This window comes from Scomber japonicus, chromosome 17, assembly GCF_027409825.1.
Source record: "Scomber japonicus isolate fScoJap1 chromosome 17, fScoJap1.pri, whole genome shotgun sequence".
In the NCBI taxonomy this organism is placed as follows: Eukaryota; Metazoa; Chordata; class Actinopteri; order Scombriformes; family Scombridae; genus Scomber; species Scomber japonicus.
The window spans coordinates 9,252,237-9,271,948 of NC_070594.1; the positions used below are offsets into that span (position 1 = coordinate 9,252,237).

General features: G+C 38.2%; 1 protein-coding gene across 1 annotated transcript in view; it reads right to left on the minus strand.

The window, feature by feature from the left end:
- Window positions 1-19,712, minus strand: part of myo6a (myosin VIa) — a 161,390-nt gene that overhangs the window by 92,829 nt on the left and 48,849 nt on the right. The window contains exons 11-12 of the mRNA XM_053336497.1: window positions 12,024-12,204; window positions 4,544-4,688 (exon numbers count right to left, since the gene is read on the minus strand). Coding sequence (XP_053192472.1) covers window positions 4,544-4,688; window positions 12,024-12,204 — 326 coding nt within the window. The remainder of the gene's footprint in view (window positions 1-4,543; window positions 4,689-12,023; window positions 12,205-19,712) is intronic.

The window sequence follows — 19,712 nt, forward strand, 5'->3', positions numbered from 1 at the left end:
GGTTACTATACTGTATTACCAATAGTCTGCAAAGCTGTCATCAAGGCAGCAAACAGTGGCTACATTAAGGAATCTGAAATATGAGATATAACTTTTTTTGTCCACTGCATGAGTCAATTTGTCTTACTTAAAAGTTTTCATGTCTTCAGTATTATTCTACAATATAGAAACTAGTAAAAGAAAATAAACACTCATTAGTTCAGCGGGGTCGCCAACCTGCCACTCGCTGTGTGAATACATTACCGGCTGGGAAAACATTTCAGGATGTTTATGCACTTCTTCAATTATTCAAAAAGTCTCAGGGTAAAAGGACGTTGAGGTCTGTTCTTGAACAAATCCATACGCTGGAAAATTGAATCAACAGAGCACACAACACTCTCTTTTACACACATTTAACAGCTGCGTGAACTTAAGAGTGTGTGTTGAATGTTTCCTTGCAGCAGGAGGAGAGCGCCATATGTGCTCCGACTTGCCAATTGTCACATTGAATTTAATTTAACACAGTACATGTAAATTAGGCTTCTCATGATTTGACACCTGGTGATGTCATACATATACATGACCTGCTATAATCTGGGGGCAGTAACATCCTCACTACAGACTAAAATAACCTTAACCTTTGTGTCGTCATCCCGGGTCAAATTGACCCTGTCTGTTTTGACTGTTCCTTCCTTCCTCCTTTCCTTCCTTCTTTCTTTCCTTCCTTCTGTCTGTCCTTCCTTTCTTCCTCCCTTCCTCTTTTCCTTTCTCCCTCCTTCCTTCATTGTTTCCACCCTCACTATCTTCCTTCTTTCCCCCGTCCTTCCTTCCTCCCTCCTTATCTTTTCTTTCCTTTCCTTCCCGCCTTCCTTCCTCCCTCCCTCCCTCCTTCTCTTCCTTCCTCCCTCCTTTACTTCCTTCTTCCTCCCTTCCATCCTTCCTCCCTCCCTCCTTCCTTGTTTCCTCCCTCCCTCCCTGCTTTCCTTCCTTCCGTCCTTTCTCCTTTCCTTCCTTCTTCCTCCCTTTCTCCCTCCCTCCCTCCTTCCTTGTTTCCTCCCTCCCTCCTTTCTTTCCTTCTTCTTTCCTCCCTTCCTTCCTCCCTCCCTCCCTCCCTCTCTCCTTTCCTTCCTTCTTCCTCCCTTTCTTCCTTGACTTGAGGACAACAGGAAGGTTAAGTGGAGAAGGTTGATGGTTATAATCCTTCTCAGGTGTGCAAAAAAACACACCAATCTATCCTTAATCCAGTCAGAACACTCAGTATTTGGCTAGGGCAACGCTTTGACATTACAAGTACTGGATAAATAAGTATATTGAATACATATATCTTAATAAAATGTGTCTTAAATATAAATATGTTTTCGACAGAGTTGATAAATTGAAGCAGGCGTCACAAGATTAACTGAACGCTGCCGTTTTTACACCCCTGTGCTTCCTCCTGCATGGTTAAAACTGTGCTTTTAGTCATCTTGGCTTCCTAAATAGGGGCCATTAATAATATTAGGGCAGGTTGTTTTTTTTCTATCAGCATAATTTGAGATCCCTTTCAACTTGCAGCAAACCGAAACGGTCACCTTCGGTAATTGTGCCTGTAAACAAGATATTCCCTCACTTTTACAGGCACTGAGTAGGGCAATATAGCAAATGTGACACAAAGATATGGCGGTGGTTTCTACAAATGGTGATATGACTTCTGGTTTATGTGCTGTGCTTTCTGTGTGATTACAGAATGGGGTCGAACTGACAATATCACAAGGGTATTTAAAATGAGGGAAAAGATTAATTATTTTCCTCTCCATTCCTTATATTTTGTATTTAGTCCTTACATGTCAAAGAATTTGCAAATTTTGTTGTTTGGTGGTGTATTTTTCTCATAATTGGCCAAATGAGGATACCATGGTGTCACATTAAGATATTTCCAGCAGTCTGGAAATTTTAAACATGACTAAATTCCTAGAATTACTTTTATACACCAACATTAGATGCCTGACTGCTTTTGATGCTAAAATATGTGCTGACAGGGCAGTTCTCTTCATTAATTACTGCTTCAAACCATAAAACCTTTGTCTTATGTTCATATGCATGTACAAGTTAGCTTAGAGACTACTAATTTGAAACAAAAAAGCTTCTTCAAGGTTTATAGTAGGGGTGCAACGAATCAAAAAACTCACGGTTCGGATCGTTGCTCGGATCAGAGTCACGGATCGGATCATTTTTCGGATCAGCCAAAAAAAAATAGACGAGCGCGAGTATAAGGAAACAGACGTAGCACTAGAGGCAGCAGTTATCGTTACAGTAGTCACCGAAGTCTAGCCTACTTTTATTTTCCATGCCCACTGTTCTACATGTTGTACACTGAGGACAATAAATCACAACGAGCCATAGTTTGCTTATTGAAAAGGGAACTGTTGCAGACTTTTACCCAGAGCGTGTTAAGTAGCTCTGTCCCTGGAACTAGCAGGAATGGTTACAGCTGTGTGTGGACTGAACAGGCGCACATTTTTTTTTTTTTTTTTCATAAATCAATCCGCGTATCATGCGTGTGCCGAACCGAAATAGATGGTCCGAACGGATCACGGACCAATGATGATCCATTGCAGGCCTAGTTTATAGGAAAGCATTTCTAACCCTCTAGTGATAATAGCCAAAACACCCGATGGTCCTGGGGTGCACTACTAAAAAAGAATAGACCGGAAGAAATACAAATATAGAAATACTACCCTAACATCAGATAAAAAGATGAAAAACAGAACTCAGAATTCAATCAAGACAACCACATTTAGGATCTTTAACCAACTTTTAAACCCTTGTGGGGACTTCTTCATCGAGAAGTGATAAATCTACAAGAAAACTATGATACTTCCATACTTTATCCCCGATCTTAACAGGACTTAAGTCAGAAACCTTCAAGCAAAGAACGATAAAACCACTGACTCGAAAAATCAGCTTGGCTTTTGTCTCCAGTTGGACAAGCCGTCCCCAATTAACTGGTCTAACATTTGTCCCCAAAACTAGTCTATGACAGACCAAACACACAAACACACCACTTTAAACAAATGTTACCAGGCACTAATTGAAGTCGAAGCTGAGCCAGGCCGAGGGAACGTGTGTACACTCTAAAATATATAAGTTATAACTGTGAGCAACAACCTTCCAGCAACATTCATTCACCTCTGTGAACTTTTCACATCAAACTAATTTCACCATCCAGATGCTTCGCTGTAAGTCCAGATGGCTCACCACTTAATTCATAATAACTGCTGGCAAAAGCATTCAAATTCGTCCCAGTGTTTGCTTGTGACTGTCTTTCTGGACAATAAGATGAGGAGACGAGTCTGCCAGCTTTTCAAGCACCGTCACACTCTGCTGCCGTTCCTCTGAGCCTCGTTTTGAGTTTACTGTATATTCTGATGTCAGCTGCAGTGACAAAGTGTTAGCCCATCCCTCCGGACAGTGATAACAAGACAAGCAATGTATCAACCATCTGCTCTGCCAATGTGTGTGGGTGAAAGTTCACTCCTGCCTACAAACGTCCCCGTGGATCAGACCTATGCTGCCTTCAGGTTCAGGCAGACGGTAGACTTGGACTTCATTTTAGTGGACAAGAGCAGGACAGTAACATTAGGTGAGGCCGGCAGAGAATAGCAGCAACGGTAACGGTAGACGGCAATGCTGTGAAGAGTTGAAATATTTAATCTTATTGCCAATCCTCTGCAACATAATTTACAACCAGATGTTAAGTGTCTCCCTTACACAAGGAGATGGGCAATTTGGAGAATGAGAAGCTAATAATGCCGGTGCAACAACACCCAGACTTATACATTCAGTATAAAGCTACCAGCAAGCAAAATACATGAAAACAACACAGGTGTCTATAAAAATGTACAAATCTTTAGTGATTATCAGTCAAAATATGACAAACAATGGTTTAAAGTTGTGGTGTGTAGTGTTTACTGTTCAAACACACAAATCTAGCAGAAAAATGTAAGACTATAAACGCATAGAGTGATTTTATCCTGATGCGTTTCTGTCCTTTTTTCATTGTAAGTATTCAGTATGTATGTCTGCAAATCTTTGAACATATTAAAAATTCATGAGTTCTTCCTAAGAAATGTTTTATGGTGTAAAGACATGAATAAGATCCTGTGTGAAAGCCTCACATCAGCACTTTCATCTGGTTTTCTCAGCTTGTCCCTACATGATATATTAATAAAAATGATGTGTTCTGTAAATAAAACATGCTCAGTCTATACACAAATGAATACACCGACTCTTATGTGCAAACATAATGTAAAACCAATCCTCCTGGCACCACCAGAGCCTACAGGAAGTAGCGTCCATACTGGTGCTAAACACTGCGGCGGAGTCAGCATATCTCGCTCTCGTGTGGCTCTTTCAAAACGTACCAAGGTGGTATGTGAGATACTAAGGGACTCAGTTGTTATAAATCACAGTGTGCATGCAGTCCAGAAGGGTGTGTGTGTGTGTGTGTGTGTGTGTGTGTGTGTGTGTGTGTGTGTGTGTGTGTGTGTGTGTGTGTGTGTGTGTGTAAAGGCAGGTCTCCTACTTGATGACTGTTCCTTTGACGCCCCCTGCTGTTGTGAGCATGACCCTTGTGGTGAGGCTGACTCTCAGGTCCTCCTCCTCCAGGCCCAGCAGCTCAGCGCAGTGCTCCACCGTCTGACTCGACTGGTTCTTGATGGCGCAGCCGCCTGCAAGACGGAGAGAAGGGCAAACGTCAGCATTTGGACTGTCAGGCCTCTGAGGTAGAAGAGGTCAAGCAAGCAGAGTGGATTTGAGTTTACAGCTGTTGTTTTCAATGATTGGCAACCTTTTACCTGAATCAACAGCTGGATGATAACATCAAATTACTCTAGACAGAGATGGAGGGAAGCTGTGATGCACAGGTCAATGTGACAAGATAAAGCTAGAGTTTTACTTTACTCCACCACCAAACTTAGATTAGCAGAACTGACACTTTAATAAACAAAATTGTCATGAAACTGAAAGCTGTGGGTAATGTAGGAAACCACTTAGTTGGGACATGGTAGAAGAATTTCACACAGCTGTCACTAAAAAACAAAAACAACATAGTTTCATGTCAAGATAATGACATTGTATGGATTGTAAGGCAGTGACTAACTTATTTTCTTTGAGTAATCTGCGGAGTATTATGTTAATCAATCATGTTGTCTATAAATATGACATTAAATATGGAAAAATGGCAAATAAACCTTCCCATGGTCCACGCTGATGTCTTCAAATGTCTTTTTTTGTCAGTCCAAAAACCAAAGATATCCAGTTTACTGTCATGTATGAGACTGAAAAGCATCAAATTCTCAAACATGATGAGCTGAAACCAGCAAATATTTGGCTTTTTTAGGTTAAACCAATTTTAAAAAGTTGCTTGATTAAAATGTAAATTCTGATGCACACAACCATTATTTGTCAAATGCTTAATGTGTGATGTTGAGCTCATTCATATTAAGTTACGATTTCGTTTTAAGTCTTACAATGTGTTTCAGGCTTTAAAGCAGATGAACTGATGTCATATCTAAGGTTTAGTTAGAGTCACCTCAAAGCAAGCACGTCTGAGTTTCATTCCTACCCCTTTTGGATGGAGGTTACACTTCTAATACACTTTCCTTTCATGTTGCATAAACATAGAAGTCAAGTGGGTCACAGAAAACTAAGCTGCTCGCAGGTATGAAGTGTCTCCGACGGGCTGATGACCCAAGCAGGTCGTCTCTCTGATCTACGCTGAGGCAGAACACAACCTGGTACAACCTGCCAGAGGATTAGGTGGGTGTAAAATATGAATGAAGTCATCTTTTTAAATCCCCCGCATTTCTGCAACAATGTGCACCTCCGTGATGCCATATTGACAATGCGGTTGGTCTAAGTGCACCCTGCTTAAAGGTGAAGGTAATACACAGAGCTCATTACGTATGATTGCTTTGAAGCGTCAGCACGAGCAGATTGAAGGTGAGCTCGGGGGGGGGACACACCCACGTGCTGTGAACTGTGCAGGTCCAGAGAGACATGAACAAAGCTGTAACGCTGACATGCTAGGAACTTGATTCATACAGTGAAGTGAAAGTTTTTTTTTAATATGAAAGTTTGTCACATCGTCTTGGGGCCTGCAACAGTTCATGAGGGGAGTTAAAGGTGAAAAAAGTTCATATAGAAGACTTGATAGCTGGTTAAATTAAACATGTAAATCAGCGGCTTCTTCACAATGTCCTAATGTTGCAATAAATGATTATTTTTCATATTGACTAAAGGATAAAGTCTGTTATTCAACAAATCACACAAGAAGACCAAAAGCCGTTAGTCCATCTTTCAATGTTTCCTCTATTTGGTGGCTTTCAAACAAACCCATCTGTTCCTACTGAAGACATAGATACTTAAAAAACAGCTTATAAATGTTTTAAAGGCTCCTTAATTTTCTGAAAACTTCTGAAAAATGTCTGTTTATAATGTGTGACAGGTAATGGTACATGGTAAATGGACTGTACTTATATAGCGCCTTTCTAGTCTTTACGACCACTCAAAGAGCTTTACATTACATGTCATTCACCCATTCACACACATTCATACACTGATGGCAGGAGCTACCATGCAGGGTGCCAACCTGCTCATCAGGGGGAATTTAACCATTCATTCTCATTCATACACCGTTGGCGCAGCAATTTTAAGTGTCTTGCCCAAGGACACATCGACATGGAGGACAACCGCTCTACCTCGTGAGCCACAGCCAACATTTGGTGGCTTTCAAACAAACCCATCTGTTCCTACTGAAGACATAGATACTTAAAAAAAAACAGCTTATAAATGTTTTAAAGGCTCCTTAATTTTCTGAAAACTTCTGAAAAATGTCTGTTATAATGTGAGAGGTGACATCTTCAACCTGCAGTCTCATGTCATGTCTCAAAGATATATTAAGATATTTTTTATCATGTAGGACTAAAGAAAAAAACATTAAATCATCAAATATCAGAAGCTGACCTTTAAATGATTTGGATTTATGATTGAAAATTACTAAAACAATTATTCAATTATCAAATATTCCCAGTCATTTTCTGTCTACTGGCTTATTGATCCAGCTCTATGATCAATTCATTACAGGGATTTGAAGCACTAGATAGACATAGATCGATAAATAACTTTATGAATTGATGTAGGGAGACTAGTTTCATTTATAAGCAGCATGTCAGACGTTAAAAGGCTGAACCTATTCATGTAATTTACAGATTTTCACTCCTGATAACTGTGTCATTTCTATCAATAGAAGTATGAATAGCTTTATAAAGCCATCAGTTGGATGGTGACGATGCTTCACAGCAGCACAGGCTCTTCTGTGATCAATGCAAAGAATCAATAGCTCCTGGAAGCTAAGCAAAACCAAGGTCTCAGGCTGAATTCCTACTTAATTAAACTTCACTATTTAAAGTCGTTCCTGACATATTTCTCAGTTAAGTCTGAAATAGGTCTAAGTGTTGAAAATACTTCTGTCAGCACTGTTCTTGAGTGACAAAGGTCCAGTGACTTATGGGAGGACACTCTCCATTTAGACATGTACATTCAGAGCAGTTTAACCTCTGAACAGTTGAAAATATGTTAGCCGAGCAGCTTTTTATAATATTGAACACGCTGCAATGCACAGAATACATGCAGAAATGAATCTACAAATTAATCTGCTCATAATATTGACCAAAGAAGTAAGTTGTCAAAAAATATTATGCTTAGTCAGATGGAGTCAAATATTTAATGGGAAGAACTTGATCAAAACCTGTCACAATACTTGAAAAATGTATTATTCAATTATTGAAAAATGGAAGATTTCTTTTCTGTTGACACTACAAACAATTAAGACACAACATCTATCAATAAATATTAGACATTTGCTCTACTGTATGTCATCCATCCTTATTTTGAGCAATTGGTAAGTACAAAAAACATTGAAAGAGTTAGTTGCTCCAATCAAGAAACAATTCCCCTCTTTTTATCCATTTTCTTGTGAACACCAACCTAAAATTGCCTCTTTAAAGAACAAACCAACACAAACATCTCAACGGTCTGGTGTCACAGATGTGATATGAAAGTCTTAAGATGTCTCTCCTCTTCCAGATCTTTCCTTTTTTCTTTCTCTCTATGTGGTTTCCAGATTTAGACATTTCTCAGCTCCGTATACGACTTGGCTTTACATTCGACTTAAACAGGCATATCTAAACTCTTCTGGCCTCGCCATATACAGATATATATTCGAACAGCTCTCTTAAATCTCCCCTCAAGGGACTTCTATGCAGTGCTGAACATGGAGGCTACAAACTATAAGCCAAACCAGCCTCAAAAAACTGGATGATTACCTCCTCTGACTCAACACAGTCTCCTCACTTGCTGTAAAACACGCGCCATGACAACCACCTGCTGTGAGAAGCAGTCTATTTAATAGGCGCCCCGCTGCGCTTCCTCTTCTCCCCTACGGAGGGAGAAAATGACAGGGAGGAACCGAGAGCTGAGGAACTTCACTGGTGAAGTTCAAAGGCTCTGTTGATTTTTCATGGATACCGAGTCTCCCGGAGAGGAGGGCTCAGTGTGAGCCGCTGTGGAAAATGAGGCGTGACATGGGGTGGAGCATCGGAGACAACCATGCTGCAATGTGCCTCTTGAGATGTAGAGAACATAATATTTTTAATAATAGCTTGAATAATTAGTATATGAGTTTTTCAAACTATGTAATTAATGAATATCCTTTCATTTAAAGCTTAATAATTGAAAAGCTTTCAGTAATACGTATGCTATTTGGGGTTTTACAGGGGATGGGGGACAATCCTTTGGAGACACCAATGCCAGATTTTCAGCGTTAACCGTTTATCATTGACCACAATAAGACTGAGCTGAGAAGAAGGTAGATGGAGGCTGAATATTGAAGTGATCCATCAAAAAGCAGGGTCTTGAGGGATGAGATTAAAATGGCAGTTGCTTCTTAGGGAGCCAAACTGGTGTCATTTAGGACTTGGGAAGCCTGTGAGATGGATGATTCCTGATACGGAGCAAATACAATCACAGAACTCTGTCCACTGAAAACTCTGCGCTCTCAGATCATCAGTTATGATGATAAACTGTCATCTGTATCGTACCTGTGGTATGAGTTTATGTTCACAGTGCACACTAATAAACAAAAGGCCAAAGGGTGTTTTACATGACAGATCCCTTAATATAAGTTATATAATCAAAGTGAAATATCGAACAACAGAACAATTAAAATGTAGAGACATAAAACAACATTATTGTAATTTTTTATCAATATTAGATTTTCTAAGGTTTTTTTTTTTTCAATTAGCAAATCATCCAATATTCTTTTCCAATTAAATTGCTTTTGGGAATTGTGGCAAGCTATTTTACAGTGCCCTCTGGTGGTAAAACTGATATATCTGTGTCATATTATTAAAGTATTATAATGTATTATTTTCATTAAGAGAATCCGTTGTTAAATAATAAAACAGCTTGTTGCAGCCTCAACTATATTGTATTTAATCTTCTATGAGATTTAGAAGATTTAGGCCCTAACCAGCTGTCATGTTTTAATGGGTAAATTTTTTTGATTACATTAAATTAATGTTATGCTATAATACAATAAATTCACCAACTGTAGTTCTGTTACTAAAACACAAAAGCTTATTTATTCATCCATAGCCTGATATATGTTTATTCCTCTGTGCAGCAGGCCTCTATTGTTGCTATTAAAACTAACTATTAAAAACACACCAATGAGCACGAGGTGACATGATCCTGGATTATGAAGAGTTTGATCAGTTTAGTTTGTTTAGAAACGGCTCCAACCGCTAATCACAGCGATCACATTTTCAGTCCCTGGAGAGTAGTTCTGTGTGAAACAGATGATACTGACCATGTGCGGGAATGTGTCTCTGTTTACAGCTTAGCTAGCTCGTTGTGCCACATACCATAACCTCTTGACTTTGTATTCAAATTATTTACAATGTATAATATGGTACTGTCTGCCATACACAGAACTACTCTCTGGAGATAAGTCTTTGGAGCCGTTTCTAAACAAACAAACGTGATCAAACTGTTTATAATAAGGGAACATGTTAGAGGAATAAGATATATGAAACTTTGGATATGCACACAGTACTTGTGAGTAGATCAGTTCATTGTTGATTTTGCTCTGTGCATCACATTTGTTGGCAATGATAAAAATATAGAGAAAGCCCCAGACTTATCCTTTAAGCTGGGTTACTGAGACATCTGAGCATCTTAGGGACACACTCCAAAAGGTTTAACTCTTTATGGTTTGTCTACTGGTGACAAAAAAATATATATAGGTGAGTCTAGGCATGGGATGATAACCGTGTTCAAGGTATACCGCGATTTGAAAAAGCCATGATAACCGAAACCGCCAAATTTTCTGTCATACCGTTCCTAAGGTATGAGCTGTTTTTTGTCAGGTCAAAGACAGGAAGTGCTGGTCAGAAATCCCTCAGGTGGTGCAGCTGCAGCGTAGAGTATCACGACCCCTCACACTGTCATTACAGTGTATATTCAGGTTAAATTAACATGTCTGTCTTTATTTTTCTTCCTTTTAGGAACATTTTAGAGCTGTAATCGCAATACTGCCATACCGTGAAACCGTGATATTTTTGCTTATGGTTATCATACCGTCAGAATCTCATAGCGGCCCATGCCTAGGTGAGTCAGGTTTACCCTTGTAACTTGATGATGTCACAATTATGGACTAGCACCAGGTGTGGGATATGAATCTGTCACCTGTATTTAACTAGCCTGGACATAGACCAAGTGTGGTCAAAATGTCAGTTATATAATCAAAATCATTGGAGCTTTGGGTGTGGATGTTTTCCCTTCAACAAAGTCAGTAAAGAACCATGAAAACAAAAATATCACCTTGAGAAACTACTCCCCTTTTGTCCCTTTTCAAAATCTATTTTATGACAGTCTGTATGTGGTATACTTTAATTTATACTGGATGATTATAGGCAAGTCTGAGCTTGTAAACAATTGTCACATAGACTCAGAATTAGCTTTGTTGTTTGTCTCAGTGGACTGTCATTCTGCCAGCTTCGGTCCCAGTTACTGTGAATTTAACTAAATCTGATGCACTGGCTTTGCCACAGTTCACCTTTTTTTCTTGGTGTCGAGCAAATAAACACAAAGCCAACTACCAGCATCGCCTAAAACCCCCTTAAAATCACACATCATGGGGAAGTTTCCTGCCACCGGTTCGGATGACTCAGAGGATGAATTTCATTGGACTTGTGGAGCCATTAAAACAGTTGCATAAATGTGATGACGAACATGTCACAGTACATTAGTCGATATCTTCATCACCTCTGAACTCTTTATTATTCTGTAACGAAAAGCCTCTAACGATGCCTTTGAAGTTTGGTGTCCTTGTCAGATTGTGCTGAATCATTGTCTTAATCTGTATCACAAAGAACAATCCTTCACATTTATAGCTTTACAACACCATCACACAAGTAGCGATGGCTTCGTCTGATAAAAGGGCTGCAGAGATCCTTCAATGCATTTACAAACAAGCTTTGTCTTCTTCACAGGCAGCATCTGGTACATTACTGTGCTTTAATAGATTAAAAAGATGACTATTGAATGTGATCTCTGCAGTAGGAATGCCCAGGTTAGAGCTCATCATTGCTTATAGACCTGCAAACTTACTATAAAGCTCCATAAAGTCAAGAGGAGCTGCGGAGTCACTGATAATTCTCAGTTGTAGCAACTTTAAGGAATTTTAAGTACAATCGAAAAGCATGTTCCTTTCTGAAATCTACACTTGGAGTTTATTTCCAAGTATATGTTTTATTTCCTTTTCTATTCTTTTAATTTTTCTTTTAATGTTTTTCTGTCCTTGTGTGTGAAATGTGTCATACATAAACTTGCCTTGCAGTAGTTCTTGATGCCAAACCCTAAAAAAGGTTAACTTCATATTGTCTCCAACGGCAACGTCAACGTGTTTATCTTTTCATGAACTTTAAGTCACTACAGCTCACCTGAGGTGCTTCCAGCCTCCTCGAAGTCGATGTTTCCGAGGTGCAGCACGCCGGCCACCACCCTGAACAAGTCCAGCTTCTCCGTGTCGTCCAGGCCGATCTTCTTCATGGCTACGCTCATGCGGTTGAAGTCGCCTTGGTCGTCCAGCAGCGGGTCCTTCAGAGGGCCCGCCTTCATGTGCTGAAAAACCAGAGTGGAGACTATTACTGACGGCTCATTCATTCCTTCATTTAAGGTTTTTCAAGTTTCCATCCTGCTGATTCATTTCTTTTCTTTAACACACCACTTTTTCCAGGTACTTATTATTCTTTTTTTCTTAAATCTTTTCAACCCATCCTGTCCTTTAAACTCAACTTTACTTTTATATTGTATTACTTCCAATTGACCTTCCTTCCTTTGTCAGTACTTATGCCTCTTCCATTTACTTCTCCTTCCAAACTATTTTGCTTAAGTACTTTTGAGCTGGTTACTTTCCTCTCTACCAAATCTCTTCTTTATGTCACATAAATAAGAAATATTCAGCACTAAAATTATTTTATTTTTCAAGTTTCCCAATGAACACGTCTTAGCAGCACTTGACACGTCTCAGTCTGCAGCAGAGAGACTGTGAAGATAAAAGTAAAGTAGAAAACACACACACACCATTCATTTAGATTTTTTAGTGAGTCTCAAGAAGTCAAATCACATATATTAACAGCAGAAATGTAATATTCACTGCAAACTAAAGTCATGATGAATCTAACTTGTGGCTGCCAAGTTATACATTAGGAGCAGTTGTGTTACTTTTTTGAGCATTTTTTCTTTCTTTTTTTTTATTCAGTTGAGGTAAAATACCACTGCAAAGCACGAAAATATGGAAAAAATGTTTTTTTTTAAATTTAGGAGTGGGAACATGAACCAAATCAAAAAGATGTTAACATATCCAACAAGATACTTTATTTTATTTCTCAGTGTTTTGCTTTGTTGGACAATTTACTGCATCAATACCTTCAGGTAGGTGTTTTTTTTTCTGTCAGTAGGATAACTTAAAAAGCTCTTCAAAGACTTTAATGAAGTTTGGTAGAAAGTTGAGCCATGCGAAAAGAAAAAAGTGACCAGTTTTTGGTGCAGATTGAGTAATTTTTAAAAAGGTTTCTTAAAGCTGCTTTGAGAGCTTATTTTGTTGTTTTCTGCCCTCAAGTGGCAAAAAGTTGATTGATGCAGCTTTAAGCCTATGAGACACATTTTTGCAAGTTTATTTAACATATGTCACATACTTAATTGGGGATATAATTTTTTTTTAACATTTTTAAAAATAAGAATATCTGTCTAGTGCATAGTGTGAAAGCATGATGTGATGTTGCAGTGAGTCTTTGATGCAAACCTACATAATGCAGCCTAACCAATATACTACATTTTAAGCTAGTAAACAGTATACTTTATCTTGTGACGAAACTTTTTCCTAGAATATAAAATATTGACATTGATACATGTACAGACTTTCCTGAGCTTTTTTGGTGTTTATACCTCTGCGCTGTGACATTCTGAGAAACAAATAAGCAATCACGAAAGATTTCAGCTTGATTAGAAGATAGACGAGAAAGTAGGAAACCATACAAATCACTCCAGAGGTGAAGTAAAGATATAAATCAGCATGCATTAACCTCCAGACACTCAAGAGAAGATGTGAACTCGGCGATGAGGCTTCCCCCAACATTCACATCAATATCAAGATCTAAAAGAGTCCCTTAAAAACAGAAAGGAGGAAATCACCTTTTCATCCTGCGTGTTACGAGACGGAGCAGTGAGGAGACATACAGCACATAATATATCAGTGATAACAGCAAAGAGCACTTGTGACTACACCTGGCCTCAATCATCTGCAACTAATCCTTTTGTGTATTTGTTATTTATGTAACCTGAAGCACCAGGCTGGAGGGGAAGACTCCACCTTTAAAATTCTCATGTTTATTTTTCCAAAGTTCAGTCTTGCCTGAATTTGAGGCTACTTTAAAGTGACTTAAGGGGTACTTTCATGTGATTTTGGGTTTTATCTGATATCATCTCTGGTGCCCACTCTTCCATCCTGGGGCTCAACTTAAAGCACAATGCTGAGGAGTGTTTGCAAACTTTATTTCACCTGAGTAACTATGGTGGGGCTGAGCGATACATATCGAATTTCAAGGCTGAATCCAAATATCCAATATCCAGACTTTAGGTCTTGTCACATGGCATAACCACGAGGGGATAAAATGCACTATGAGAAGGCCCCAGGTGTTTCCATGGACATTAATTAAAATCCCAGACTGTAACTAATTTCAATTACTTTAATTTGTGGATTTGATTAACTGTGAGTTTGGACAGACTTCACCACTCAGACTTTCCCAAGAACGTACCCACAAAGTCTGCAAGTGTCGTCAAGTCTAGACATTTGGATTGAGCCTTAGAGAAATGGATTTGCGCTGCTCTTTGAGGGAAGATGGGGCAGAGGAAGTACCCAAACACACCAAACCAACCAGTTAGTCCTCATCCATAAAGTCTTTCATCTTGAAATACCAAAGAATCCACCTCTAAACCACTTCTGATAACTCCTGAATCTCACATTGCAGAGTTCAAAACTGGCTCATTGTTGCCCCCTGTGGCCATTAGAGGGAAAAACATCCACTACAACCTTCTTGTACTGTAACCACTGAATGCCCTCCAGCCTCAGGGAGCATCAATGAACTCCACACTGAAAAACTTAATGTGCACAAGTGACACTAAGGAGAGATTTATCCATTATCAGAAGTGTTTTCAAATACTTTTTTTTTTGGTTTTACATGAGAAAATAAACTTTAAGGATGAGGACTAATTGTTAGAAAACTAGCAATTGTCTGCAGACATCAGGCTAAATTCTTGTTGGTAAATACAAACAGAGCAGATAAATTAAGTTAGTGTGCCGACTCTTCCGTTCCATCTGATACTACTTATTAAAAATTGATGTTTGTGCTCTAATTAATTGTAGCATCTCTTACTGTCAGTCTTTTGCTTGAAGATGCAGAACAATTACAGCTTAGTGTTGCAAGTCTTTATTCATTGTTTCAATCTTCTAGTTTTCCAGAGGGGAAACTCCACACTGTGAAACTTCTGTGAGAACAAATATTTAATTCAATTTCACCTATCATGCTTGTTTAATGAACTATGAAAATAGATCTTGTCTAACTTTTGTTTTTCATTTAAATTTTCCTATTAGCTTTTTTCTGGCTGACTGTTCTTTCCTTACACAGAATCTGATAAAGAAAATATCTAAACTAAAAGGAAAGAGATCTGTACGTGTTTTCAGGAGGTTTCTCTCTATAGGTAACTAATACAGGTTAGTATAAAGGGAGTTTGACTATTATAAATTAGTCCTTTTTCCCCTATCAAGTGAGCTTACATGTGGAGGCAAGTATATGATGAGTCAGTAGAGGAAAGTTTAAGGTAAATGCATTTTTAGGGTGGAAATCATTTGTTGTTTAAATCAGATAAAACATTGAAATTTGGCCTCATATGTATATTCAAATTGAACACAAATGAATGCAATTTAAGGTTTTGTGTTTAACTAATTGATTTTAAGATTTATCTGTATCAGTAAAGGTTTGAAACAACATCGTTTGCAGCTGTACAGTTTCTATCTACACTACCATCTCTATGCTCAAATATAACTGGCCTGTAGAGACGCAGCTAAATTGATCTCAAACTCCCATTTCAATCTTTTGGACTCATCAGGGTGAAATTTGCTGCTTAAATTTTTATAGTTATGGCCTCCATCAAAAGCATATTTCTGGTTTTTGGTTGATGTTGAAGCATCAGCACAGTAGTTTCTCAGATCTACAGATATTGGAGAAGTTGTGATATTATGAGTCATGAAAATGAAAAACTATATCTAAATTATAACTCTATTCATTTAGCACCTTTAAAAACAGAGTTTACAAAGTGCTTTGACAGACAAGACAAAAGGCAGTACTGTACAAAGCAAAGACGTACAACACAGAAAGCATTAACAAAGCTGACATTAGTAGAAGACAATGAAACACAATAAGAGTTGATAAAAGATTAAAAGACGATAAAAGACTATAAACGGACGGCATCACATAATAGGAAGTCTGTATAAATGAGTTTTAAGAAGTGATTTAAAAGAAGTTACTGATTCTGTGAGCTTTATCTCCTAAGGCAGGTCATTCAAAAACAGAAGGAAAATTGCATTAACTAACTTTAAGTTTGGTTCTGTATGATGATGACACATAAAGTAAAGTAAGAAAATGTGCACGTTAGCTCTTACACGAATACCTTGAGCTAAGATTCATTTCGTCACTACAAATTCATTTCTTTTTTCTCTTTGTACTGTGTTTTAACACTTCCTGTCTGCAAATATATTACTATATATATGTATACTGTATAACTGTAATGCAAATCAAGTAATGCAAACGTACATCTGTATGTCAATAGCAAATTAAGTTGAAAAATTAGCATTATATTATGTTGCATTAGCTTGAAAGAAAGAAAGTTGAATTATGTCTATCTCTTGTTTATTGATGTATTTTACAAATGAACATGATTAAAAAAAGAGACAAATGTTCTTGGATGGTACACCAGTTCAGGCATTCAAGAAGAAATCCTGCAATTTTCAGCTTGCACCATTCCTTTTAATGGAAACGTGGAATCATTAAATAGTTATGAAATAGATGACGAATACAAATTTCAAAACAAATTGTGATGCATTATTAAAGGTTTGACCTACAGATTAAATCTATACAAAGCCCCTTGAGGCAAATTTGCAACTTGTGATATTGAGCTGGACAAATAAAATGGACCAGCTTGACTTGACTTAATTATGGATCTATGTCATTGGATTTATGAGTCTTGGTAGAATATTCCTCCATTCATGCACCATCTTCAGCAGGGACAACAGACCGCCAATCCCATGTCCGTGTTCCTCTTAATGGCTATAATAATTAATAATGCTGCACTGCCGGGAATGCCATATATATCGGCAGTAATGGAATACTTGTGCATAATTAATCAAAGGCCGAAGGCAAAGGAAGGAGCTCATTTCACATGATGTGGTTTTCTTATTAATGCAGCACATTAGATGTCTTTGTGCTGCGCCGAGGCTCTGAGCCAGGCTGCTAATTAAAATGTTTGCTGTTTTTATATGAGCATCTGAATTTATTCTGAAATGTATTAGATTATAGATGCAGAGCTGGTTTGCAGCAAGGAATTCCAAAACAGAAAAATAATGACACTAATGAAATATCTGAGAGGGTCTTTGTTGTTGTTGAGATAATCGGATGTTGGGTTTCATCTCTTTAATGTGTTGGAGCTGCCGCATAACAAACCTTCATAATTACACACAAATATTCAAATGGAGCTTTGCAAAAGCATTTTCTGCTTTATCATCTTGTTTTTTTTCCACCTCAGTTGCTCGAGGTAAGAGAGCAAGTTTTCATCTTAGTTGCCGACAAATTACTTCAAATCAAGTCGAGGCGCAATGAACTTCTAATGAAACAATACAAACAAATAGAGTCCTTTATGACTGGCTGAAAACTGCAGTTATGTACTGCCGTTTGAGGACAAAAATGGAAATCTCACAACATAAATCCCTCAAAGTAAAAATTTCAGTTGAGTGCCAAAGTCTCACTTTTGTAGTATAAGTCACTCTATTAGTCTTAAAAGCCTTAAAATGGGGCTAAGTGACTTTTGAAGAAGAAATAACGGATTTTTCCTAAACATAATGGATGTGACCACCATGATATTATTTGGTGGTTTGTGGACTCTCATTTTGAAGCCTTGAGTTCTGCATTTTGACCATTGCTATCTTGTTTTATTGGAGGCAGAAGTGACAAGAAGTGACCATATTTGGATGTGAGTTTAGAGCTGGGCAGGAACTCCCCAGGGTACAACTACTGCACCACCATGGTAGCAACTTGTCAATCACAAAATAACCAAGCCCTGAAGCATATCCTGCTTTATCGTCTATTTTATTCTAAATGGAAGCATAATTTACAAAATAAAGATCATGATGTATTGAAGGAGACTTGAAACTGGCGACTGAGACCATAAACTCATTAGGAAACTGTTTACTGAGGTAATAAATCAAGTGAGAAGCAGGGTCATTTTCTCACAGGGAGTGAGTGGAGTCGCCCCCTGCTGGTCATTAGCGAGAATGCAGGTTTAAGGCACTTATGCACTGGCTTCAGACTCATAGCTACATGCTTGCAATAGATTTCAATGACCTCATGACCTTTTCTTTAGGGCCACCCTCAGGGCAAACATGACATGTTAGTCAGACACTAAGAATGAAATAATTACCATTATGTGGGAAGTGAAAATATAATTTTAGGAACAATAAATTAACAAAAGTGATATCTACACAAATATTTTACCCTTCACAAATGAAAGCGGATTTTTTTCTGAGGTGAGATAATGTCATGACTTGTAGAAAAACAAATAATCACACTTTAGCTGTATTATTGCCTTCAAAGAGATACAACTAATCCCCTGTGGCCAAGTCCTATTCCAGTAAACCAGAGGATTTCCTCTCCCAGTTAGAAATTAGCTGGAGTTACCCAGAAACCAATAATCAGATTCACACCTGATGACTCGGTTCTGCTGAGGAGGTGAGAGGAGATACTGAGCTAACAGTACAAGGAAGCAAGAGAGCAGGACAAAGAGCATCAAACGGATTATCAGACACTGTGAATAATGGAAGAACAGAGGAGGTGAAGAGGTGCAAATCAAAAGGTGCAAACTGTCACGCACAGACAAAAACAGCAAGAAGGAAACATGAGCTGTAAATCTGAATGAATCTGCTGAGTCACATTTAATTAGGCGCTAGTGGAGTTTACCAAGCAACTGTTTCCTTTCTTACAGCCCACAAGGCGATGAGAGGCTTTTGCTTTCTTTTTAACTTTGTATGTAGCTAAAACTGATAATGAATCACAGGGGACACACTGAAGCTACACATTTATTAACGGAGTACAAAACACTTCCATGTTCTTCGTGAAGGAAAAGTGACAAATGCATGTTACACCTCCACTCACAAGTTTTCTTCTACACTGACTGACAGAGATGCAACACTATGTTTTTCAGGAGATTAATTGATTGTGACGGGTTAGAGGCTTGTTTGAATATCAAGGGGACATATGATGAACATTTACAGGTCTGTACTTTTAATCCAGGGCTCAAAAGACTCTCTATTTATTTTATACTGGCCTTTTAAGCAGCCATCTTTGAACAGATGACTGTTACTACTCTGCTTTATAACTTCATTACAAAAGCAGTGAAATATTAATAATGCCAAGTGCTCAACACTTAAACCCTAAAGGGCAGATTTAAAATTTCTGAAGTATGTCTTAAACCAACAGTCAGGTGCCCATAAGAACACCGAAAGAGGTTTTCTACACTGTAATTATCATTAAAAGATCCCCTTTAAATGTGCTTGTAAATGTAAGTGATGGGGACCAAAATCCACATTTTGTGCAAGAATGCTTTTTAAGTAGATCTGAAGCTTTTATGAGGCTTCAGCAGTCTCAGTTAGTCATATGAAGTGGATATCTGACACATTTACAGTCTTTTTAGCATCAAATTCCCTCTTTGTGTTTCCCTGTTGAGCTGTGGTGGAGGAATAGTAACAAAAAGAGGGACTCTGGCACTAAAAAGACTGTAATGTTGAAACATATCTAGTTTAT